Source organism: Misgurnus anguillicaudatus, unplaced genomic scaffold (genome assembly GCF_027580225.2).
Source record: "Misgurnus anguillicaudatus unplaced genomic scaffold, ASM2758022v2 HiC_scaffold_34, whole genome shotgun sequence".
Lineage (NCBI taxonomy): Eukaryota > Metazoa > Chordata > Actinopteri > Cypriniformes > Cobitidae > Misgurnus > Misgurnus anguillicaudatus.
The window spans coordinates 2,026,647-2,046,504 of record NW_027395284.1 but is presented as its reverse complement, the minus strand read 5'-3'; the positions used below and the strand labels follow the sequence as shown (position 1 = coordinate 2,046,504).

At 34.7% G+C, this 19,858-nt stretch overlaps 1 protein-coding gene across 4 annotated transcripts; it reads right to left on the bottom strand.

Annotated features, from left to right (window-relative positions):
- Positions 1–931: 931 nt before the first annotated feature.
- On the bottom strand, positions 932–18,016 carry LOC141363378 (integrin beta-2-like). 4 transcript variants are annotated; one of them, XM_073866042.1, is made up of 9 exons: positions 17,694–18,016; positions 9,577–9,650; positions 8,334–8,391; positions 4,776–4,867; positions 4,419–4,605; positions 4,144–4,314; positions 3,313–3,554; positions 1,173–1,328; positions 932–1,063 (listed from the first exon to the last, which is right to left on the bottom strand). In XM_073866042.1, the coding sequence occupies exons 3-9, from the start codon at positions 8,386–8,388 to the stop codon at positions 947–949; spliced, it is 1,020 nt and encodes a 339-aa protein (XP_073722143.1). In that variant the 5' UTR covers positions 8,389–8,391; positions 9,577–9,650; positions 17,694–18,016; the 3' UTR covers positions 932–946. The 4 variants fall into 4 exon arrangements, with proteins under 4 accessions (XP_073722143.1, XP_073722140.1, XP_073722141.1 ...); XM_073866039.1 differs by having other exon boundaries at positions 9,581–9,650; positions 17,694–18,014; XM_073866040.1 differs by lacking the exon at positions 17,694–18,016 and having other exon boundaries at positions 9,581–9,724.
- Between the last annotated feature and the right edge of the window lie 1,842 nt (positions 18,017–19,858).

Genomic DNA, 19,858 nt, shown 5'->3' with positions numbered 1-19,858 from the left:
TAATAAATCTTTGAAAATCAAGTTATGGATTTGAATTTTTTATGTTTTTATAACCTAAAGATGCTATGTGAAAGTTTGTAACAGAAAATACTGGTTTTCATCTTGTCACTTTCTTGGTATAGAAAACACGTTTTTACCGAAATTTGTCAAAATGGATTTATTGCGTTTTGGAACCAAACTCTTCATATTTTGTCATTTATCTTTTCAAAAATAATTAAATTGCATTTTCATTTGCAAAACATGAAAGAGAAACACAACGTGTTATAAAAAAAGACCGCTTTAGGAGTTTATTTATCATGGTTAAAAACAGCTTTCTGGATCTACACGCACAAAATGGTAATGAAATAACGCAATATTTGTCAGCTCTTAAGGATTGCGTGTTAAAGATGCTGTCATAGTTTGAAATAAATGCAAATGTAACCAGGAGAAAATCGCTGTGTTACTTTTGTCCCGGTTCTCCCCTAATGCAGGACTGTTAGTGGGCGGGATTCATAAATGTGACCTCACATAAATGAGAGAATCAAAACAGCATGTCTAATTAGAGCAAAAGAACAAAGAGCGGGTGGATTTTTTCTCATCGTAGGGTGGTTGTGTTCACACACTGCCAACACACAACATTATGTTCACCTTGTAAAAATGGATTTTGCATAATAGGTGCCCTTTAATAAAAATACAGCAGCGTTTGTGTAAAGGAAGTCATTTTTATAGCCTTAATAAACATCCCCTGCCTCCAACTAATCTAACCTATTTTTTATTTAACATATACAACATATTTACAATGCCCATATTATGCGATATTAAGCACAATATAAAATAAAGTTTTGTATGCATTTATAAAAGAAGCTTTAATTTAAAGGGACAGTGCATAGCAAAGATTTTATCAGTATATGTGCTCCTTGGGATCAAACCCATGACCTTTGGCTAATGCAATCCTTTACCGACTGAACTACAAAAGCATTTTACTTACTGTGTACACACTTTCCATATTCTTGGTGACGGCAAAAATCGGTTGTATATTTTTCTCTTCCAGTTTACGAGCTATCTGACCAACAGATGGGTAATCCTGAAAACAGATTTTCAACATGATCTTAGTAAATAAGTAAAACAGAAAGTGCCAGTGTTTCATTTATATTTAATATGCCCAAACTTTACTTTTCAAATATAAGTCATACCCAGATGTTGCTTTTGCTGTACTTCTGGTTGACCAGCTGACAAGTTTCTTGGTTTGGTTCCAAAATGGCGGCAAGTTTTCCGTCCCCTGCCATATGAAAGCCATCATCTGTGGCCACCACCAGCAGCCGAGTGCTATTTCCCCAGCCAATCTCATCCTATTAGATATGTTAGATTACTATTATCTAAGACATCATAAAATTGACATCAAATGTTTGTATCACTCTTGGCTGTAAAGGGCTTTACTTTCAAAAGGTCTGTCTAAAAATGACTTAAGAACTAAAATGAGTAAGAAACTTTCTACAGCATGACAGTATGAGTTAATTTCTTTTACAAATTGGTTGACTACGTTTGTCAAAGTTGTCACTCCTGTAAATTACTGAACGGTGTGTATAGAACAGGATTAAAGGCGGAGTGCCCAATGTTTGAAAAACGCTTTGGAAAAGGAGACGGGCCGACTACCAAAACACACTTATAGTCAATCAGCAGTAAGGAGCATGTCTACTAACCGATATCCTTGCCGGGTTGCGTATGTGTGGTGCGGGTCTTTTAAAAGAAGGTCCAGATTCTATTGGGGTAGGGGCGTGTTTGTTTAGGTGATTTCAGATATCAACATTGGCTTTCAAACATTGTGCACTCCGCCTTTTAAGAGCTAAAAGGTGAGGTGACAACTGTATTGAGCTACAGTTTGTACATTGAGCTATTTTTTAAGAGTTTTGTAATTTATTTGTAAAAACTAGGGGTGTGCCGAGACTTACTCCACGACATATAGATATAATAATGATAATACACTAATAATTGCTTCAAATAAAGTATCAAAACCAAGTAAACACATTGTTTAATGTTAACCCTTAACTGGCACTTCCCTTAAGTGGGACACCTGACTTTACTTCAATATTTTGCTTGTAAATTTTTATCTATTACGACAAACTTTGTATCTTTGGAAAGGTCTAAGCCTCTAGAAGGCGTCCTCAGCTGGACGCCTACGTTTACTTCAGTTTTTTGCATGTGAATTTTTATCTAATCATGAAAAACTATAGACCATTTCAAAAGATGTAAACAACACTGGTCCAGAAGCACTTCCTGTTTCCGTTTTTTAACACTAGATAAACGTTGGGATAAAATAAACCAACAGAACATATAAACCTGAATTAACTGAAGTTAAACAAACATCTTAAAGATAATAATATATGTGAAATAAAAAAATAACTATCACAAACTGTAACAAGAAGTGTTTCTGGACCAGTGTTGTTTACATCATTTGAACTGGTCTATATATCGTTTGAAAGCTCTAAGAGTGTAGGTTTCAATTATCATCACCATTTTGGTAAAGGAATGACATAGTGAGAGCCATTTTCTAAAATGCCACGGGTCCACAGGTGGACCCAATTTGTTTTTACATATGTATAGCACTAATACCTTGTTCTAAACCTAGACAAATTTGTTTTACATATTTATAACACTAAACCCCTACTCTAAACCTAAAAAATCCTGACAAACTACATATCACGAGAAAGCTCTTAAGAGTGTAGTTTTTATATTTCAAGGTGATCTGATGATAGAAATAATGTAGTGACAGTTTTTTTGTAACATGTCCTCCCCCTATAGGAATGCATATTAATTATTATTTAATTATAACACTATATCCTATTATAAATATACAAAAATGTTGACAAATTTTTGTATCACTGGAAAGCTCTTAGAATGTAGTTTTCATAATTTAAAACCTTTAGTAGTTTATTAATTTGTGACAAGAGTATGCAGCAAACTATTGACCCCTAGTGCCCGTTGTTGGTAAAACCACTAAAAGTGTGACACAAACCTAATTTTTTTGTGATTTTAACTTGAAATTTGGATCACAACTTCTTGAGACTTGTGGCTTCATGTTTACATTATTACTTTTGGGAAACATTTACATTTTTAGAATTGTATTTTTAAAATATATGTTATTGCATTATTTTTGTTGTAATTTCACTTGTTTTTTACACACAGTAAAAGTCTTTATGCTGATATCACGAGAAATCTCATGACATTTTAATCTCACGAGATCTCGCCACACCCCTAGTTAAAACAGACATGTAATAAAGCAATAAGAACTTTTGTACAGGTGCAGGGTTTATATAAGCATTCAGAAAGTCTTACCACACAAACGGCAGCTTGCATGATGGCATCCAGGCTTCCCTCTGGAGGGTCCAGGTTTCCGGATATGTCCTGCCTGGCCACCATTTCTTTAAATTTTTCCCCATCAGAGGTCAAAGGAAGGACATGCTGAAAGCCAAATGCTGGCTGACAACGTACATTTTTGTCTGGACAAGGGCTTTGGAGCTTTGCTTCATTGGTGTCCGTAAATGGAAGAAGTGTCTTGTCGACAAATGAACCAAAACCTGTAGACCCAGAAATACACAATAAAGTAAAAGGTCTTTATTTTTTATTTTATTTTGATATAAATGTACAACTACATTGTCACTGGGGTGGTACCCTATATGGTTTAGTTTTGTACTATACAGGTATACAAACATAATACATGTTTGAGTTAATTTCTGTACCTACTGTATATTGTGTACATTTTAAAGGTACAGTTAAACATTTATTTAATGTTAAACATTTACTGTAACTGGTACACAATATGTTCGTGGGGTATTATAATGTCCACAAAATGTAGAAAAACATTTCAATGTGTTGTATACCCATAAAAAAGAAACAAAACAGAAACATTTGACAGGGACAGAAAAGGTACAGTTTTGTACTTTTTCTGACAGTGTATTTGAACAAAATTTGAAAAATATTTAGACAATATTTTACTCAATTCGTAGTTTTATTTAAACAGTATAAATAATTTTTGCTTTGGTACTTTGAACTGGTTTGAATTTGTGACTATTTAAAACAATATATATTGTTGTAAATCCTTGTTATTGTATATCATGCTCATTGAGACTTAAAAGGGGCAGGCCACACATATTTAAACATTCTCACCTATTCTGGCATTGCCAGTGATTTTTTTAAGCTCTTCGAGTAAAAATAATCCCAATTTTTTAACATTCTCCAGATCATCTTTCATAGAGTAGGAGAGATCCATCAGGTAGTAAAGATCCACTGGATAGCCTTCTGCTTGTTTAAATTCCAGCTGAAATGTATGGGGTTTCCCTGAGAACGCAACACATCCAACATTCTTTAAAAACAAACAAGCATATATCCAGTGCACAGTTTAGTTTTGTTTCACAAGTTTTGTTTCTAAGTATGAAACATACCAGGTCTAAGATCCAGCTTAATTTCTTGTGGTTGGATTTGCACTGGATTTTTACCAGCAATCAGGGGCTTGTTTTCAATTATATTTAATTTATTCGGAGGGTCTATTCTACCCTTGCATCCTTTTCCTTTAAGCTCACTAACAGTGTTGCACCGTACTGCTTCCTGCTCTCCAGTCTTGGTGAAATTCTGTGGTTTAAACAGGATGGAGTGAAATGTTAAGAGGAAACATTTACAACGTTAGGGTTCGAACAAGTCAAAACTTTAAATAATCCCCTGAGTTAAAATAAAATGTCTCACCGAACACTTCAAATAACATCTGCACTGTAGTTTCTACTGCTTTTTAAAGCACAACTTACCAAGTCTGTACACCAGGCACAGCCAGGTCCAGATTTGATGCAGTCATCACATGTGTTTACTGAACCTTTTAAGCATTGCTCCTCAGAGTATGCTAAAAGAAACAGTTTCAACATTTAGGTTCATTTATTTTGTATGCATGATTCAACATCCAATAACATTTCACATTCTGATCAAATTTTATACACTGTCAAAATAAAAATGGTCTCTAGATGTTACTGGGGCGGTACCCACATCTTTGCACATAAATATTCTATCTCTAAAAATGTTGGGTTTTAACTATAGACTGTTAAAAGACACTGCGCATCACTCACGGATTTCCGAAAATGGGTTTAGAGACAGGACGTGGGTGAAACTGAGGTGGCTGGGTGCTAAAACCATGCCCACCCAGCTCGACTCTAGTGACAGCAATGCCTGTTCAACATCACTAATTGCAGTTTAAATCACTTCCGTATTGGCTTCATCAGAGAGATTGGAAGGTTGCCCCTTGGTTTTAACCCGTATAGTTGAGTGAAATATGGACAAACCCAACAGTTTAGTTTATTTCAACCCAAATTCAATGCATAGCAACAAGCCAGCATAGGGTTATTTATTACCCAAAAGTCAGGTTTGTCCATAATTCAGCCAACTATGGGTTGAAACAACCCAAATTGTTAAGAGCACATACCTTATAGGTACATATGGATACCAAAATGGTGCAAATTAGTAACTCAAATGTTCTAAATGTATACATATTTGTACCAAAATGGCACATATCGGACCTTTTCAAAAGCTAGGGACCATTTAATTTTTTTCTGCAGGCAGTGTGCATCCATTTGCTACAAGCTCAATAACAGAGAAAAATCCTATCAGTGTTGCAGATGAAGTGACAAATAATAATTATATAAATATAACTGTCGGTTTACACCAAACGTGAAGCATGCAATCATATCGCGTTGCTCGCTCTAGATTACTCTAAAAGGGATTTAACTTTGTATCATGTGAATTTTTCGCTCGAGTTGAATATTTTTAACTTGGGTGAAGACGCGTTTGAGGCGAATAGCGCGTTTTCACGGCAAACGCGCTGCCCATATCGCGTCATTCGCATTGCCCAACGCGAGGACACGTCTGAACGCGTCTTTGGATTGACTTTGTATGTAATCTACTCGCGCAAATCGTTGAACTCGCATCTGGTGTAAACCCACAGTTAGGGCCGGGCATAGATTAATCTAGATTAATCTCATACAAAATAAAAGTATTTTTTGCATAACATATGAGTTTGTGCTGTGTGTAATTATTATGTATATATAAATACACACAAATTCATGTATGTATTTAAAAACATTTACATTTGTGTGTGTGTGTGTGTGTGTACTGTATGTGTGTATTTATTTAAAAAACAATATATAAATAAAACATTCTTAAATGTATATAAATATATGTGTGTGTGTGTGGTTAAATATACATAATATTAGCAACACAGCACAAACTCGTATATTATGCAAAAAATTACTTTTATTTTGTATCAGATTAATCTAGATTAATCTATGCCCAGCCCTAATAAATATATTAAGGATTATTTTAATAAAAAAGATACAGAACAAATTTAGTTTTAAGCAAATTAAAATTACATTTTACCCAAAATCTGTGCACTAAAATTTGGCTTTTACATTACATCTATGAATTTGACAGACACTTTATCTGAAGCGACTTAAAACGCACTCAAGCCATACATTGTATCAGCATGTGTTTTGGCGGGGGACCGAACACAGTATCTTTGTTTGCTGTTATAACACTGGCTGTTGAATTCTTTATTCTGACTGGTTGAAAAATGTTCCACAGGTATGCATTATATTTCGATAAACTCACACCTAACCTGTCAAATGACTTTAAATAACCACCAGAGCAATGTCTGTGGTTACAGTGGTATAAGTGAAATATTTGACTCAGGTCCTATGAATGACTTGAAAATGATGCATACTAGGGCTGGGTATATCGATTCAGATGTTCCAGATTGATTCGATTTCGATTCACAAGCTATCGATTCGATTTAGATTCGCGAGCTATTAAATCGGTTTAATTTCGACTCTTGGCTCGATTCCGATTCTTGGATTGATTTTTATACTCGACTCTCGATTCATCTCAATGAATATAGATTTAATACAAATACTATATTTATAAAAAAGAACAGTGAACATAAGTTTACAAGGGTAATGAATAAAAACAAATCAAAAGCCACAAACCTGTATATTAAACTCATTTATTTTAGGTACATTAAAGCAGAACCCATCTCTAATTTTCAAATGCATAAAATTATGTTAAATACAATAAAATATTGATGCAAGATGAAAAATGTATGGTGAAAAAGTCAGAACACTCAGTGGAGAAGACTAGTAATTGAATTAATGTTAATCTTACGTTCAATGTTTGCGTAAATAAATATGAAAAAAAAACGATTTGTGGCCTTGTGGCTCGATCACGGAAAAAACAGATTAATCGAAAAATAGATTTTTTTGCCCAGCCCTAATGCACATCTGTGTTGTAATGGCGCTTTGTGTCGTGCCGCATAAACACCTTGGATGAATGTGCATTATTTTCGATAATTCAACGGCCCGTCATCAATTATTCCTTACTTAATGCAATGCTTTATCAACTGACCCTTACGATAACAAACCATGGTTTTACTACATTCAAAACCAAAAAAACATGGTTTCTGTTGTAAAACCATGGTAACCACAAAATAACCATGCTTTTGACAACGATAGTTAAACCATGGTTAGTATAGTGAAACCATGGTTTTGCTGATATTAATCAATAGGCTACACCACAAAAACATTGTTATTACACTTTTACCAAAAAAACATGGTAAATTTTCGTAAGGGAAGCAACAGGATTGAATTGTAAGCTTTTTAGAGGATAACCCTGTTAGCTTAGCAGCATGCTAATAGTAAGCACTGAAATATATTTTGCATGATTGCTATTTGTATAATGTATGGAGTTGGTGCGTATGTAAGCTGCATATGTGACCCTTAAACACAAAATCAGTCAGAAGTAGCATATTATATTACGTATATTTGCAGCAATAGCAATACATTGTATGTGTCAATAACAATACATTGTATGTGTCAATAACAATACATTATATGTCAAAATGATACATTTTTATGCCAGAAATCATGTAAATATTTAGTAAATATAAAAAATATATTATTATATCATTATAATGTAATATATGTGTTGCTAAGGACTTCATTTGGACAACTTTAAAGTCGATTTCGATTAAACTCATTTCAATTTTTTTGCACCCTCAGATTCCAGATTTTCAAATAGTTGTATCTTGGCCAAATATTGTCCTAACCATACATAATTTTTTTTACTCATATCATGAACTGTATAAATATAAATTTCAAAAATTGACCTTTTTACTGGCTTGTGGTCTAACCTGGATCGGTCTCATTTAGGATGCTGCCTAAGTAGACAGCTACTTGTGTAGCCAGTAGCCAGCAAGGCAGCTCATCATGGTCCTTCAGATAAGGACTAAAATAATCTTCAAAACAAATCCAGTAGTAAATCATACCTACCATGTTTTCCTACCAACAACAAGAGAAGCCCCCTCAGGCAAATTGACAGCAACATTTCCTAAAGTAAAACAGAATTATTCTGTTTTAGTTTCATTTTAGTTTCCCAAACAACCACATTCAGCACCAACACTTAAATGCAAATAAGAAAATGTGTGTTTTTTTATACATTTTGAAACGTGCTACTGCTAGCTGTTTACGAATGATCTCTAGATATGATGTACTGTGCTATCTCTGTGCAGTTTTGCAACAGCCGTGGAAGGCGTTAAAAAAAAGTGTCAAGTTCATAAAACTGCAGATGAGATGTTTTAGCAGAAGTCGATGACACGTTTTAGAGAAGAGGAGTGGTTGCTATAATTGCTCCAGCTACATTTATTGCTTCATCTCTCTACAAAAAAACTAAGTTGCCCACAAAGAGATATGTTTACACCTCTAGGTCTAAGGTGACATGAAGTGGTGAGCAAGGCGCCATTATTTTTACTTACAGGAAGCTTCCAGTTTTATATTATTAGAATAGTTTACCCAAAGATTGTGACACTTCTTCTTTCCATTTATGTGGCAACATGTGAAAATGAAAATTTTGTCATATCTGTTACTCATTCTCATGTCGTTCCAAACCTTCAGTACTATAATCACTTGACTGGATTAATCAGATGTTTAGGTGGGCAGCACGCTCTCATGTATTTTTTATTTATGGAAAATGTGCTGTCGCTAACCTGAACCCTAATCATTACGATGACAACAAGATTTGAAACAAGTACACGTTTAATGTGCGTGAAAGTGTAACAATCTAAATACGTATGTACATTTAAACGCATTAAGAGCTTTTATGATAAGACAACATAAACAATACTTAAAGTATAAGCTTAAAACCTTTGCACATATTCTTTTTAAAACTTGCTGTTTACTATCATTGTATAGAAAAAACAGCTAAGACGGTCTTCCTAAGATCTTGAAAATTGAAAAAAGGTTCAATTTTGAGTAAACTATTAAAGTTTAATTAAAGTCATGCACTCTAAAAATGTTGGGTCGTCCAATTTGGACAAACTTAACAATCTATGCTGGGTTATTTCAACCCTCAAGTCTTAAGCTATACCATGCTTTCAGATTTAGCATACAAATAAAAATGAAACCTTCAATACGACTACACTTTTAAAATAACACTGTAAAGATGAATAGAGCAATAAAACTAAATCATTATGCTCATTAAAAAGTAATAAAATACATTAAACAGTTTTGTTCTTACTTACTGACAGTCGAAATGAAGCGCCCTATTAACACACAACCGTCATGGGTGGATATGAAAAAGAATCTGATTTCCTGAAACACATCACAGTTACTTCAGCACAGAATATAAGTTAGCAAACTCTACATGGCAGGAAGAGAGAACGGGTGAAAAGGGAAATAAGGGGTGGGGGTTCAGAGAGAGTTTAGGCAATGAAAAAAAAAGTCTTGGCCTAGTCCTGGAGTAAAACAGATGTTTGAACTGTCTTAACTGAAAATAACTTGCATGTGTAAAAATAAGCCAGGGCCATTGATTTGTCTCAGGATATACACCAGTAATGTCTTTTCTAAGGCATTTTTATTAAAGATGCTTAATCATCTTAACTACCCAGCAAGCATTTTTGACTAAAACAAGGCTAAGTTTGGGCTGCCAGTGAAAGTCTAATAGACGTCTAACCATAGCCCAAGAATAGATGATGCGTAACAAATAAAAGCAAACACCTGTTGACTTTGCTTACATGTTGGAATATCATACATCTTCAAGTTATTTTGGCAAAAATGGCCTGTAACCCAATTTAAGGTTATTTAGGGTGTGGGTTACTCAAAGCCGGACTGTATTGAGTCTATAGTTAGTTGTCATTTCAACGTCTCGGTTTTTGAATGCTGGGTAAGGCCTAGTTCTGTCTTTAGCTAAGCCATGTCTGTGAAACCATTAATACCAATGTATCAATTTAGACTTTTATACGCCAGCCTTTCGAACGATTTAACTAAGATTAAGATTTAGAATCACGATTAACCGCATACAAAATAAAAGTGATTTTTGGCATAAAATATGAGTGTGTGTAATTATTATGTACATATAAATACGCACACATTCATGTATGTATTTTAAGAAACATTTACATGTGTATATATATTCATTTATATTTTTATATATTCTATATTATATATAAATTTAAAAAAAAAGGTATATATAAATTTAAAAAAATCTGACATGAATATATTATGTACATATATTATGCAAAAAAACTTTTTTATTTTGTATGCGATTAATCGCGATTAATCTTTTCCCAGCCCTAAACTAAACAGTTTTTAAAAATTGTATTTCAAATAAAAGTCACTTGGGATAATATCTAGGATACATTCACTGCTCACTCACATTATAACAAAATTGGATTGTAATTTCTTTTTACGGCTGTATGATTGCTTTGTGTAAACCGACTAATATGTTTTAATAAATGCTCTCCCTCTGCATCAGCTCTCAATTTGTAAAAAATATACATACTGTACTGGTATAACAATGCTATTTATAATCATAGCTCAAGACTTCCTTCTTTATTCTAGAAGACTAAGCTGCAAAATTATTTCTTGCGTAACATACAGCAGACAGATGAATGGATTATGGGTAATGTAGTATTAGGGTGGTCCTTATTTTTCAACTTTTAAAAGTTCATGCTCATACCCCACCAATATTTTTTAATAAATAAATAAAAAAATTGGCAATTTTTTCAATATTAATTAATATTTTGAGGTTGCTCAAGACCTTTAAAGTTTAACACATTTGCGTATTATGTGATACTTTGTGCTAGCTTGTATAATAAAGCAATAAACCCCAAGAAGCTGTGGGTTACCAGTGCATTTTATAACAGCTAAGGGGCGTTGTTAGGCACGACGCGAAGCGTAAAATGCATGCGGTAAAATGCACTGGTAACCCCACTGCTTCGAGGGGTTTATTGCGTTTATAAAACGGTTACTTCATATGCATAACGTTAGCGGGATCTATAAAATAAAACACAAATAAGTTGTAATTATATTAGTACAAATATTGCTCTTCCGCCAAATAAAGTAGTTCCTCAGAATCAAGTGTGACTGAAACAGAGCGCAGTTTCCAACCAACAGAGATGCAGCAAAGACACAATGAAAATATGATTTAGGACTGTGGTGTTTATTTTATAAATCACCATTCATCTAATTTATACATTAACATTTTAATTTGCGCAACTGTTGTTGTGATGATCAAATATGGAAGCATGCTGAACTCTTTCCCCGCAATCATTTACGGCTGTATGATTGCTTTGTGTAAACCGACTAATATGTTTTAATAAATGCTCTCCCTCTGCATCAGCTCTCAATTTGTAAAAAAAATATACATACTGTACTGGTATAACAATGCTATTTATAATCATAGCTCAAGACTTCCTTCTTTATTCAAGAAGACTAAGCTGCAAAATTATTTCTTGCGTAACATACAGCAGACAGATGAATGCATTTAAACATGTAACCACATGACCACGCACATTTATGATATTATGTTATTATGCATGCATCATAAACCAATGCATTTATTTTTTAATCAGACAAAATAATAGTAATTAGTAATAGTAATTTTAAGGGCCAGCCCGTCCAACAGGCAATACAGGCACTACGACAACACGAAGGCCCACCAAGCATAAAAATAATATGTAAGTACACAAACAGCAAAGGCGTGATCAGGGGGCAATACTGGTTGCATGCGCAGCGGCCTTTTTGATTAACATATGGGTCACAAAAATGGTAGGTGAAAAACCCCACAGTGATTTAATAAACTCTCCACACAACAGTCGATAGTAAAATGACAAAAAATACAAATCATCAGTATACATTAAGACAGAAAACATTACAAAATAGAAGAAGAGTCGGCTAATTTGCATAATGTTAATGAAGCGATTGCGCTTGCGGAGTTGTGTGTCAAATTGCGCATGCTTAGAAATGAAACGTTTAGGATTATGGGTAATGTAGTATTAGGGTGGTCCTTATTTTTCAACTTTTAAAAGTTCATGCTCATACCCCACCAATATTTGCCATTTTTTTCAATATTAATTAATATTTTGAGGTTGCTCAAGACCTTTAAAGTTTAACACATTTGCGTATTATGTGATACTTTGTGCTAGCTTGTATAATAAAGCAATAAACCCCAAGAAGCAGTGGGTTACCAGTGCATTTTATAACAGCTAAGGGGCGTTGTGCTCACGGAGTGCCTAAAACCCCCTTAGCTGTTATAAAATGCACTGGTAACCCCACTGCTTCGAGGGGTTTATTGCGTTTATAAAACGGTTACTTCATATGCATAATGTTAGCGGGATTTTATAAAATAAAACACAAATAAGTTGTAATTATATTAGTACAAATATTACTCTTCCGCCAAACAAAGCAGTTCCTCAGAATCAAGTGTGACTGAAACAGAGCGCAGTTCCCAACCAACAGAGATGCAGCAAAGACACAATGAAAATATGATTTAAGACTGTGGTGTTTATTTTATAAATCACCATTCATCTAATTTATACATTAACATTTATATTGTGCAACTGTTGTTGTGATGATCAAATATGGAAGCATGCTGAGCTCTTTCCCCGTCAGCGTTTTTTTTTTTTAAGTTGCCACCCAGTTTTAGTTTAATGCCTTGCAGAAAAATTACCTTCTTTAAATAAACATAAAATATCAAATGAAAGAACAGACCATCCGCTTTCAAACAAAAACAAACAAAAAAAGTTTAATCCGACCTTCATTTGTTCTCTTATCACCTCTCAATTTTTTAGCTAAAAGCGGAGATAATTCAATTTTGGTGAAGACCTTTTGTTAGAGATCAGATTCAGAGCCTGATGAAAACACGCAGTTTTCAGTGTTGAGTGAATGTGTCAGTGTTTAAATTGAGTAAGTGGATAATAGTGGACTTATGAACTTGAGTTATAAACTCCTCAGACAACGTTTTCTCTTTATCGACGAGATGACTCAACAATATTTATTGACATTTATCTGGATATCGCCATTAATTGTGCAATTGTAGACAAATTAAAAATATGATTAAATCAGTACACAGCAACAGTGGCGCAATGATACTTATGTAATGTGGTCTGAACCGTGAGGTTACCGGTGTATCTTATCATGACTTAGAACGCGTTTCAACCAATCAGAATGAAAAAACAGAACTGCCTGTTTTATAATTGTTTAATAATATATACTTATGGCAGCAATGGATTTATTTGACCATGCTCCATGCAATTAAAACTCATGTTTTAGTTGTGATATGTCTTTCAAAGCAAGAAAGCTTCAATGTGAATGAAGCACAATAGACAATAGATGGGTTGCTCGCCGATGTCAGTAACTGCTTGCGCGCGCAACCAAGAGGCAGAAAGAAGAGACGTGCATTGTGTTGTATGATAGTAGCTGTGTCTGTAAGTCAAAATGCCAAGGAGTTGCTGCATGGATAATAGTACCAACAGAGCCAGTGCTGGGTGCCTGATGTTAACATACCAGTAGATGCGACTATTACGTTACTAGCCTAACATTATAATTCATACATGTATCACAGTAACACTGCAAAAATAAAGACAGAAAAACAGATCCAACTAAAATCAAGTTTTACGCTTCAATAATTAAGGTTGTTGCAGTAGCGGACCTGGGGGCTTATTACAGAAACTTTCTATCTCAGGTCTTAACTTAGGATATGATGTGTTAAAGGAACAGTATGTAGTATTGTGGCCAAAACTGGTATTGCAATCACAAAACTTGTGGCTAAAACTGGTACTGCAATCACATAACTGGTGGCCAATACACAAAATGACAACATAAACATCAGTTGAGGGCTGCAACTCCACTTTTTAAATGACAATATCCTGGCAAGACCACTGTTGTCGGTGATATAAGTATTTGAAATGAAAATTATTTCTTAATGTCTAGTATCAGAGCCATTTTATGATTAATTGATATACATTTCTTACATACTGTTCCTTTAAGTTAAGATTTTTCACAAATTCATATTACAGAATCAAATCTTAAATTGATTTAGGATTCTCATCTTATCTCACCAAATCTTATCTCATCTCTAGTTAGGAAATCCCAAATCGCTTAATCATGTTTCCGCTATCAACTGTCATGTCTGTTACCAAACAACCAGCCATGCGTGAGCTGCTGCTACAGTAAACAAAAGAATTGTCCTTTTAATTTCAATGGGCCAGAAAAATACATTTTATTAAATTCATAGTAATCATAGTCTGTGTTTTTTGTATTAGTGTTTTAGCACATCATCTATCAGTTACCATTTAATTTAAACATTTAGCAAATGTGACTTACAAAAATTAAAAAAATTATTCTTCCTAAGTGCTAGGATACTATTGTATATTTTAACATTTGATAAGAGACATGACAAGAAATAGATGCTGAGTCAAGTGTGTACTGTATTCACTATAATCCCATCAAGTGTGTGAAGGTAAAAAACATTCAAAGAGTAATCCAAAAACAAACATTGATGTTTTTCATCCTCCACTTTGTGAAAAATGTAATTTCATTCTCCCGCAGCTCTATCATAATGTGATTGTTTCAGCTGGCTCTCATTAAAGTTTTAAGTTAGGACACCTGTGAGGTTACCCTAAAGTTTTTAGGATGTTTTGTCAAGTTTGGATGCTTCTGTAACACCACTTTCCTATCTGCAGTTAAGATAAGATAATGCATTTAGGAACATCATTCTGTAATAGCTTTTGTCTTAAACGAGGTCCTAACTGAAATGACCATGGTTACCAAACAGTTAAGATAAGATTTTAAAGTTAGGACTTTTCTGTAATACGCCCCCCAATCGTGCTTTCTGCCTCCTGGATGAGGGCGCACCCTGTAATGTTTGTAAACATCTTTCAACAAAGATAAAACCCCACTTATTTTAGTGAGGTTGCGGTGGTAGGCTTAGGCTTAGACCTATGTTCTGCTTTACATTGTTTAATGTGTATGCTAATTTAAAAACACAAGAAAAATGTCCATCACCCTTTATAAATTAATCCATATCAAAAAGACTATTATATGTCATTTACTATACTAAACTGTGGTAAAATTCTTAGATACTAAAAAAATTGCTATAGTAAGGTTCAAAAACAGTATACAGCAGTGGCAGCTCGTGACTGCTCATCCGAGGGGCGCAAATTCAAAATATGTGTTCGAAGTGTTGTGTGTCGCTCGTGTTTTCAAAATATGTGTTTGTTGCGTCATGTGAACCATGTGCATTACCTGTTTTTTTTTTTTCAAAATAAGTACCTATACTACCTGCTGCACACGCGTCAAAACAGTTTATGATAAAAGAGACGCTCATGTTCACAAAATGCACGCAAGACACTCCCTTAACAGTAAACTCTGATTACGCATGAGATTATGCGAGTATCTAGCAAACACGAGCGTCTCTTTTATCATAAACCCTTTGGACGCGTCTGCAGCAGGCACTTATTTTGACAAGACACGTGATGCACATAGATTCACTCGACACACCGAACCACACACATGATGGGGTACATACATGTCGTGACGAACTTCACATTGAGTGCCCTCGAAAAAAGAAGTCACCGGCCGCCACTAGTATACAGAATACTATATCACCCTATAGTAGTTATTTTGTATTAAAGCTCATGTAATACACGCTGTTTCTGCATTTCTGATGTTAATCTGGAGTACCTATAGAGTAGTATGACATCCTTTATATCTCTGAAGAGTCTTTAGTTTAATCAGATTTATAAATGAAAGATTAGCTTTACCGAATCTTTCCGATAACATAGGAAAAAATGAAGAAGGAGGAGTTACTTTCGCAGGAGGAGCGAGTACGAGTCATGCAACACTATACAACACTGTTTTAACTTATGATTCACTACATGTTCGTGTCATTTATATAATATGCACGCGACTATTTCCAACATAAGACAGAAGTCTTACTTACCGCGTGCAACTCGTCATGACCCGGTTGGGAAAATCCACTGAATCAAACACACACGCAAAACTCCGCTGCTACCCCGGATAATAAACTATATCCATTGTTTCCATAAGGCTGGATGTCTTGGGCGGGGTTTTCCGGGGGACGTTTTCCGGTGGAAGCCCATATAAAGAAGTGATACCTATCGAAAACCCCTGAAACGTCAGTTAGAACTGTAATCGAAAAAAACTTGCCGAAACTTGTAGGAACCCTGGCGAAGTGCATTCGGCACAGAAATACTCTGTAACACGTCCAACTGCTGTTTTGACACTTTGCCTACGTTTAGCATGAGGAAACAACTCTATAACTGTGTTAATAAGTCAGAATGCTTGAAATACCATTAACCCCCCCCCCCCCCCCTTTAAAATCCATGATATTTGTATTGATGCATACAGTACTGTAGAAACAACATTGCTTTATAAGTTGCACATAATAAAAACTTCTACACTTAAATATATAAATTCTCATTTTTGTGTGTGTCACTTTCACTTGTCAAATTGCAGTGCTATGACCATTTTTAAACCAGTGGGCCCCATTTTCATGGTCTCGCCTGGGGCCGTATAAACCCATTGGGCGGCCCTGGTAATTTAAAAAAATTATTAAAAATGTCATTTATGTACACCCGCAACCGTTATATTTTCAGAGGTCCATCTGCAACTACAGTCAACACGCCTCAACAAATGACACAAACCAAGAACAAGTGGACCCATTAGCATAACATAACATGTTCTTGCTTTTCAAAGACAGCTGGATGGGGCGGCACAAAACAGTGCACAGGGGTCTCGAGATGTGTTTTTCACACTTGAACTATTTCTGCTGTAACTTCAAATACCATCCAAAAGCAAAAGCATCATGGTGAGAGACACAGATCAACAGTGAGAGATAACAAAGACAACATGTGGACTTTAGGGAAAAATATAATTACAAAAAATATGATGACTGCTCGAGAAGAGATTGTTAATCAAAAGAAACAGGGCACAAATCATTCAATGATGGTTTAGGAACAAATGGCTATAAAAGATCTTTAAGGTAGCTTAAAGCATGGACATAGAGATGGAGATGCATCAAAAATATGAAGAAAAAAACATAAGAATCAACTATGATTTCAGAGCAAAGCTCCATATCTTTAAAAAGCCATATTTAAAAAGGAACACATAAGAGTGTCATGTTGTAAAAGTGTGTGTTGCTTGTTAAAAATATGATGTCTCAAATCAAGGTATAGTTCAGAAATGAAAGTTTAAGGCAGGATATGACATTACTGTGCACAACAGAGATATGACAGTTGATTTTACATCAAAGACATTTCTAAAGATAAATAAAATCTTTCATTTATATAAAAGCACTGAATTTACTGGGTAATAGATTAAAGTTAAACTTACTGTAAACAGGAAGCCGCGATCGATTTTACTTACGTAACTTATTACGTATTTCGAGTGCAACGAAATATTGGGTTGGTGACCGTTTTCAATCCGAAGCCTGCAGCCTCCGGAGTCGCATACTGTATGCAGGCTGCATACGTCATTAAGTCTGGCGATTTAAGCATTCGCAAATCATAAGCATATTACAACAATTTACGATTAACAAAGAATAAAAGTTAACTTTATAATTGTTAATATTCTGAAATAAGACAGCCTGGATGACGTAGGAGGAGCCTGGAAATGCGACCTCCGGAGGCTCCAGCCTTCGGTTTGAGAAACGGCCATCATATGAGGAAAATACCGGGCGTGGCTTGCGTTTTCCACTGTGATTTGATTGGAATGGAACTTCCTCGCATCTAAGCTCCACCCTCATAGGATGCAAGCGAGGAAAGACGCGAGGACGATGGAGACGAAGCATTAAAGGTGCGGTGAATCGGCTATTTTTATTGTTTTATACTGTTTTTTTTATTCAGTGCTTACTTTTAAAGGAGAAACAAAAGGCATTTATAACTATGAGAATTACAAAACAAGACTAAGATTTACATACAAAGACATTACATTTACATTCATCTGTAGGCTACATATTAAGTAAAATAAATAAATAATGAAATAAATAAAATGAAAAGAAAAAAATACATCAAAAATAAAACGCATATACGGGGATTTCACATTCCTAATTCAAAATCCTGTAGTAAGGTACATAAATATCTTGCTTTGGGACTTTTCATACTTTTTAAGGTATCCAAATAAATTCAAATTCCTCTTTAAACACTACAAAACGTAGTTTTACAAAATGTACATTTATGAATGTAAAATTTAACCAACAACAACACATTTTTTACAACATATTATATATTTCGATTCTCAATTAAGTTTTATACTGTTGTGTGACATCTACTTATTACGTTCACTTGTTTTTTACATTCAAAAACACCAGAAGCAATAAGTAATAGGCTATTTTGTAAATCATGTACAGACCCAGGATATCCCACAAAGTGCATGCTTTGTTAAAAATAAAGCTGCAGAATTGCAACAGCTGTGCTGAGATGGCAGTAAATATGTAATAGTTTGTTAGAAAAATACATTTGAATAAAGTTTTGTTTCATATGGTTTGGACTTCTATGTTTTCATTTATTGTGATAGTTTTATTCATTAATTTATTCATCTTTACTGTTAAGTAAATAAAATAAAATCATTTCATTAAAGGGATAGTTCGGCCAAAAACGATATTAAACCCATTATTTACTCACCCCCAAGCTGTCCAAGTTGCATATGTCCATCGTTTTTCAGACAAACACATTTTCGGATATTTTAGAAAATATTGTAGATCTTTCTGTTGATTAAATGTAATGTTGCGGGGTCCAGCAATAGTCCACGACCTTCAAGTCCAAAAAAAGTGCGTCCATCCTTCACAAATTAAATCCAAACGGCTCCAGGATGATAAACAAAGGTCTTCTGAGGGTAATCCGTGCGGTGTTGTTGTAGAAATATCCATATTTAAAATTGTATTAACGTAATTAACTAGCTTCCGGTAGCGCCGCCATCTTAGACTCAGGAGAGAGTATTAGCGTAGTGTACGCACTTTTCTTAGTGACGTATGACAAATTCGGAGGGCGGGGGACAGAGCAGCAGCAGAGAAACCGCTGTATGCTGCGTAAGCGCTCATCCTGAATGCGGATGACTCTAAGATGGCGGCGCTACCGGAAGGTAGTTAATTACGTTAATAACATTTTAAATATGGATATTTCTACAACAACACCGCACGGATTACCCTCAGAAGACCTTTGTTTATCATCCTGGAGCCGTTTGGATTTAATTTGTGAAGGATTGACGCACTTTTTTTGGACTTGAAGGTCGTGGACTATTGCTGGACCCCGTAACATTACATTTAATCAACAGAAAGATCTACAATATTTTCTAAAATATCCGAAAATGTGTTTGTCTGAAAAACGATGGACATATGCAACTTGGACAGCTTGGGGGTGAGTAAATAATGGATTTAATATCGTTTTTGGCAGAACTATCCCTTTAATTCCTGCATTAATTATTGCTTGACTTTAAATGTATGCATTCACACCGCCTGCATTTGTCTAGTTTGTATTCAAGCATGTCATCTGACAATACAT

What these genes read in the sequence shown, in the direction of transcription:
- LOC141363378 (XM_073866042.1), bottom strand. Translation starts at nt 8,388, where the DNA reads ATGTTGCTGTCAATTTGCCTGAGGGGGCTTCTCTTGTTGTTGGTAGGA. An exon ending in GTGCCTGGTGTACAGACTTG is followed by an intron (nt 4,606 to 4,775) that starts GTAAGTTGTGCT and finishes TTTAAACCACAG; the next exon opens with AATTTCACCAAGACTGGAGA. An exon ending in TGCAAGCTGCCGTTTGTGTG is followed by an intron (nt 1,329 to 3,312) that starts GTAAGACTTTCT and finishes CATATCTAATAG; the next exon opens with GATGAGATTGGCTGGGGAAA.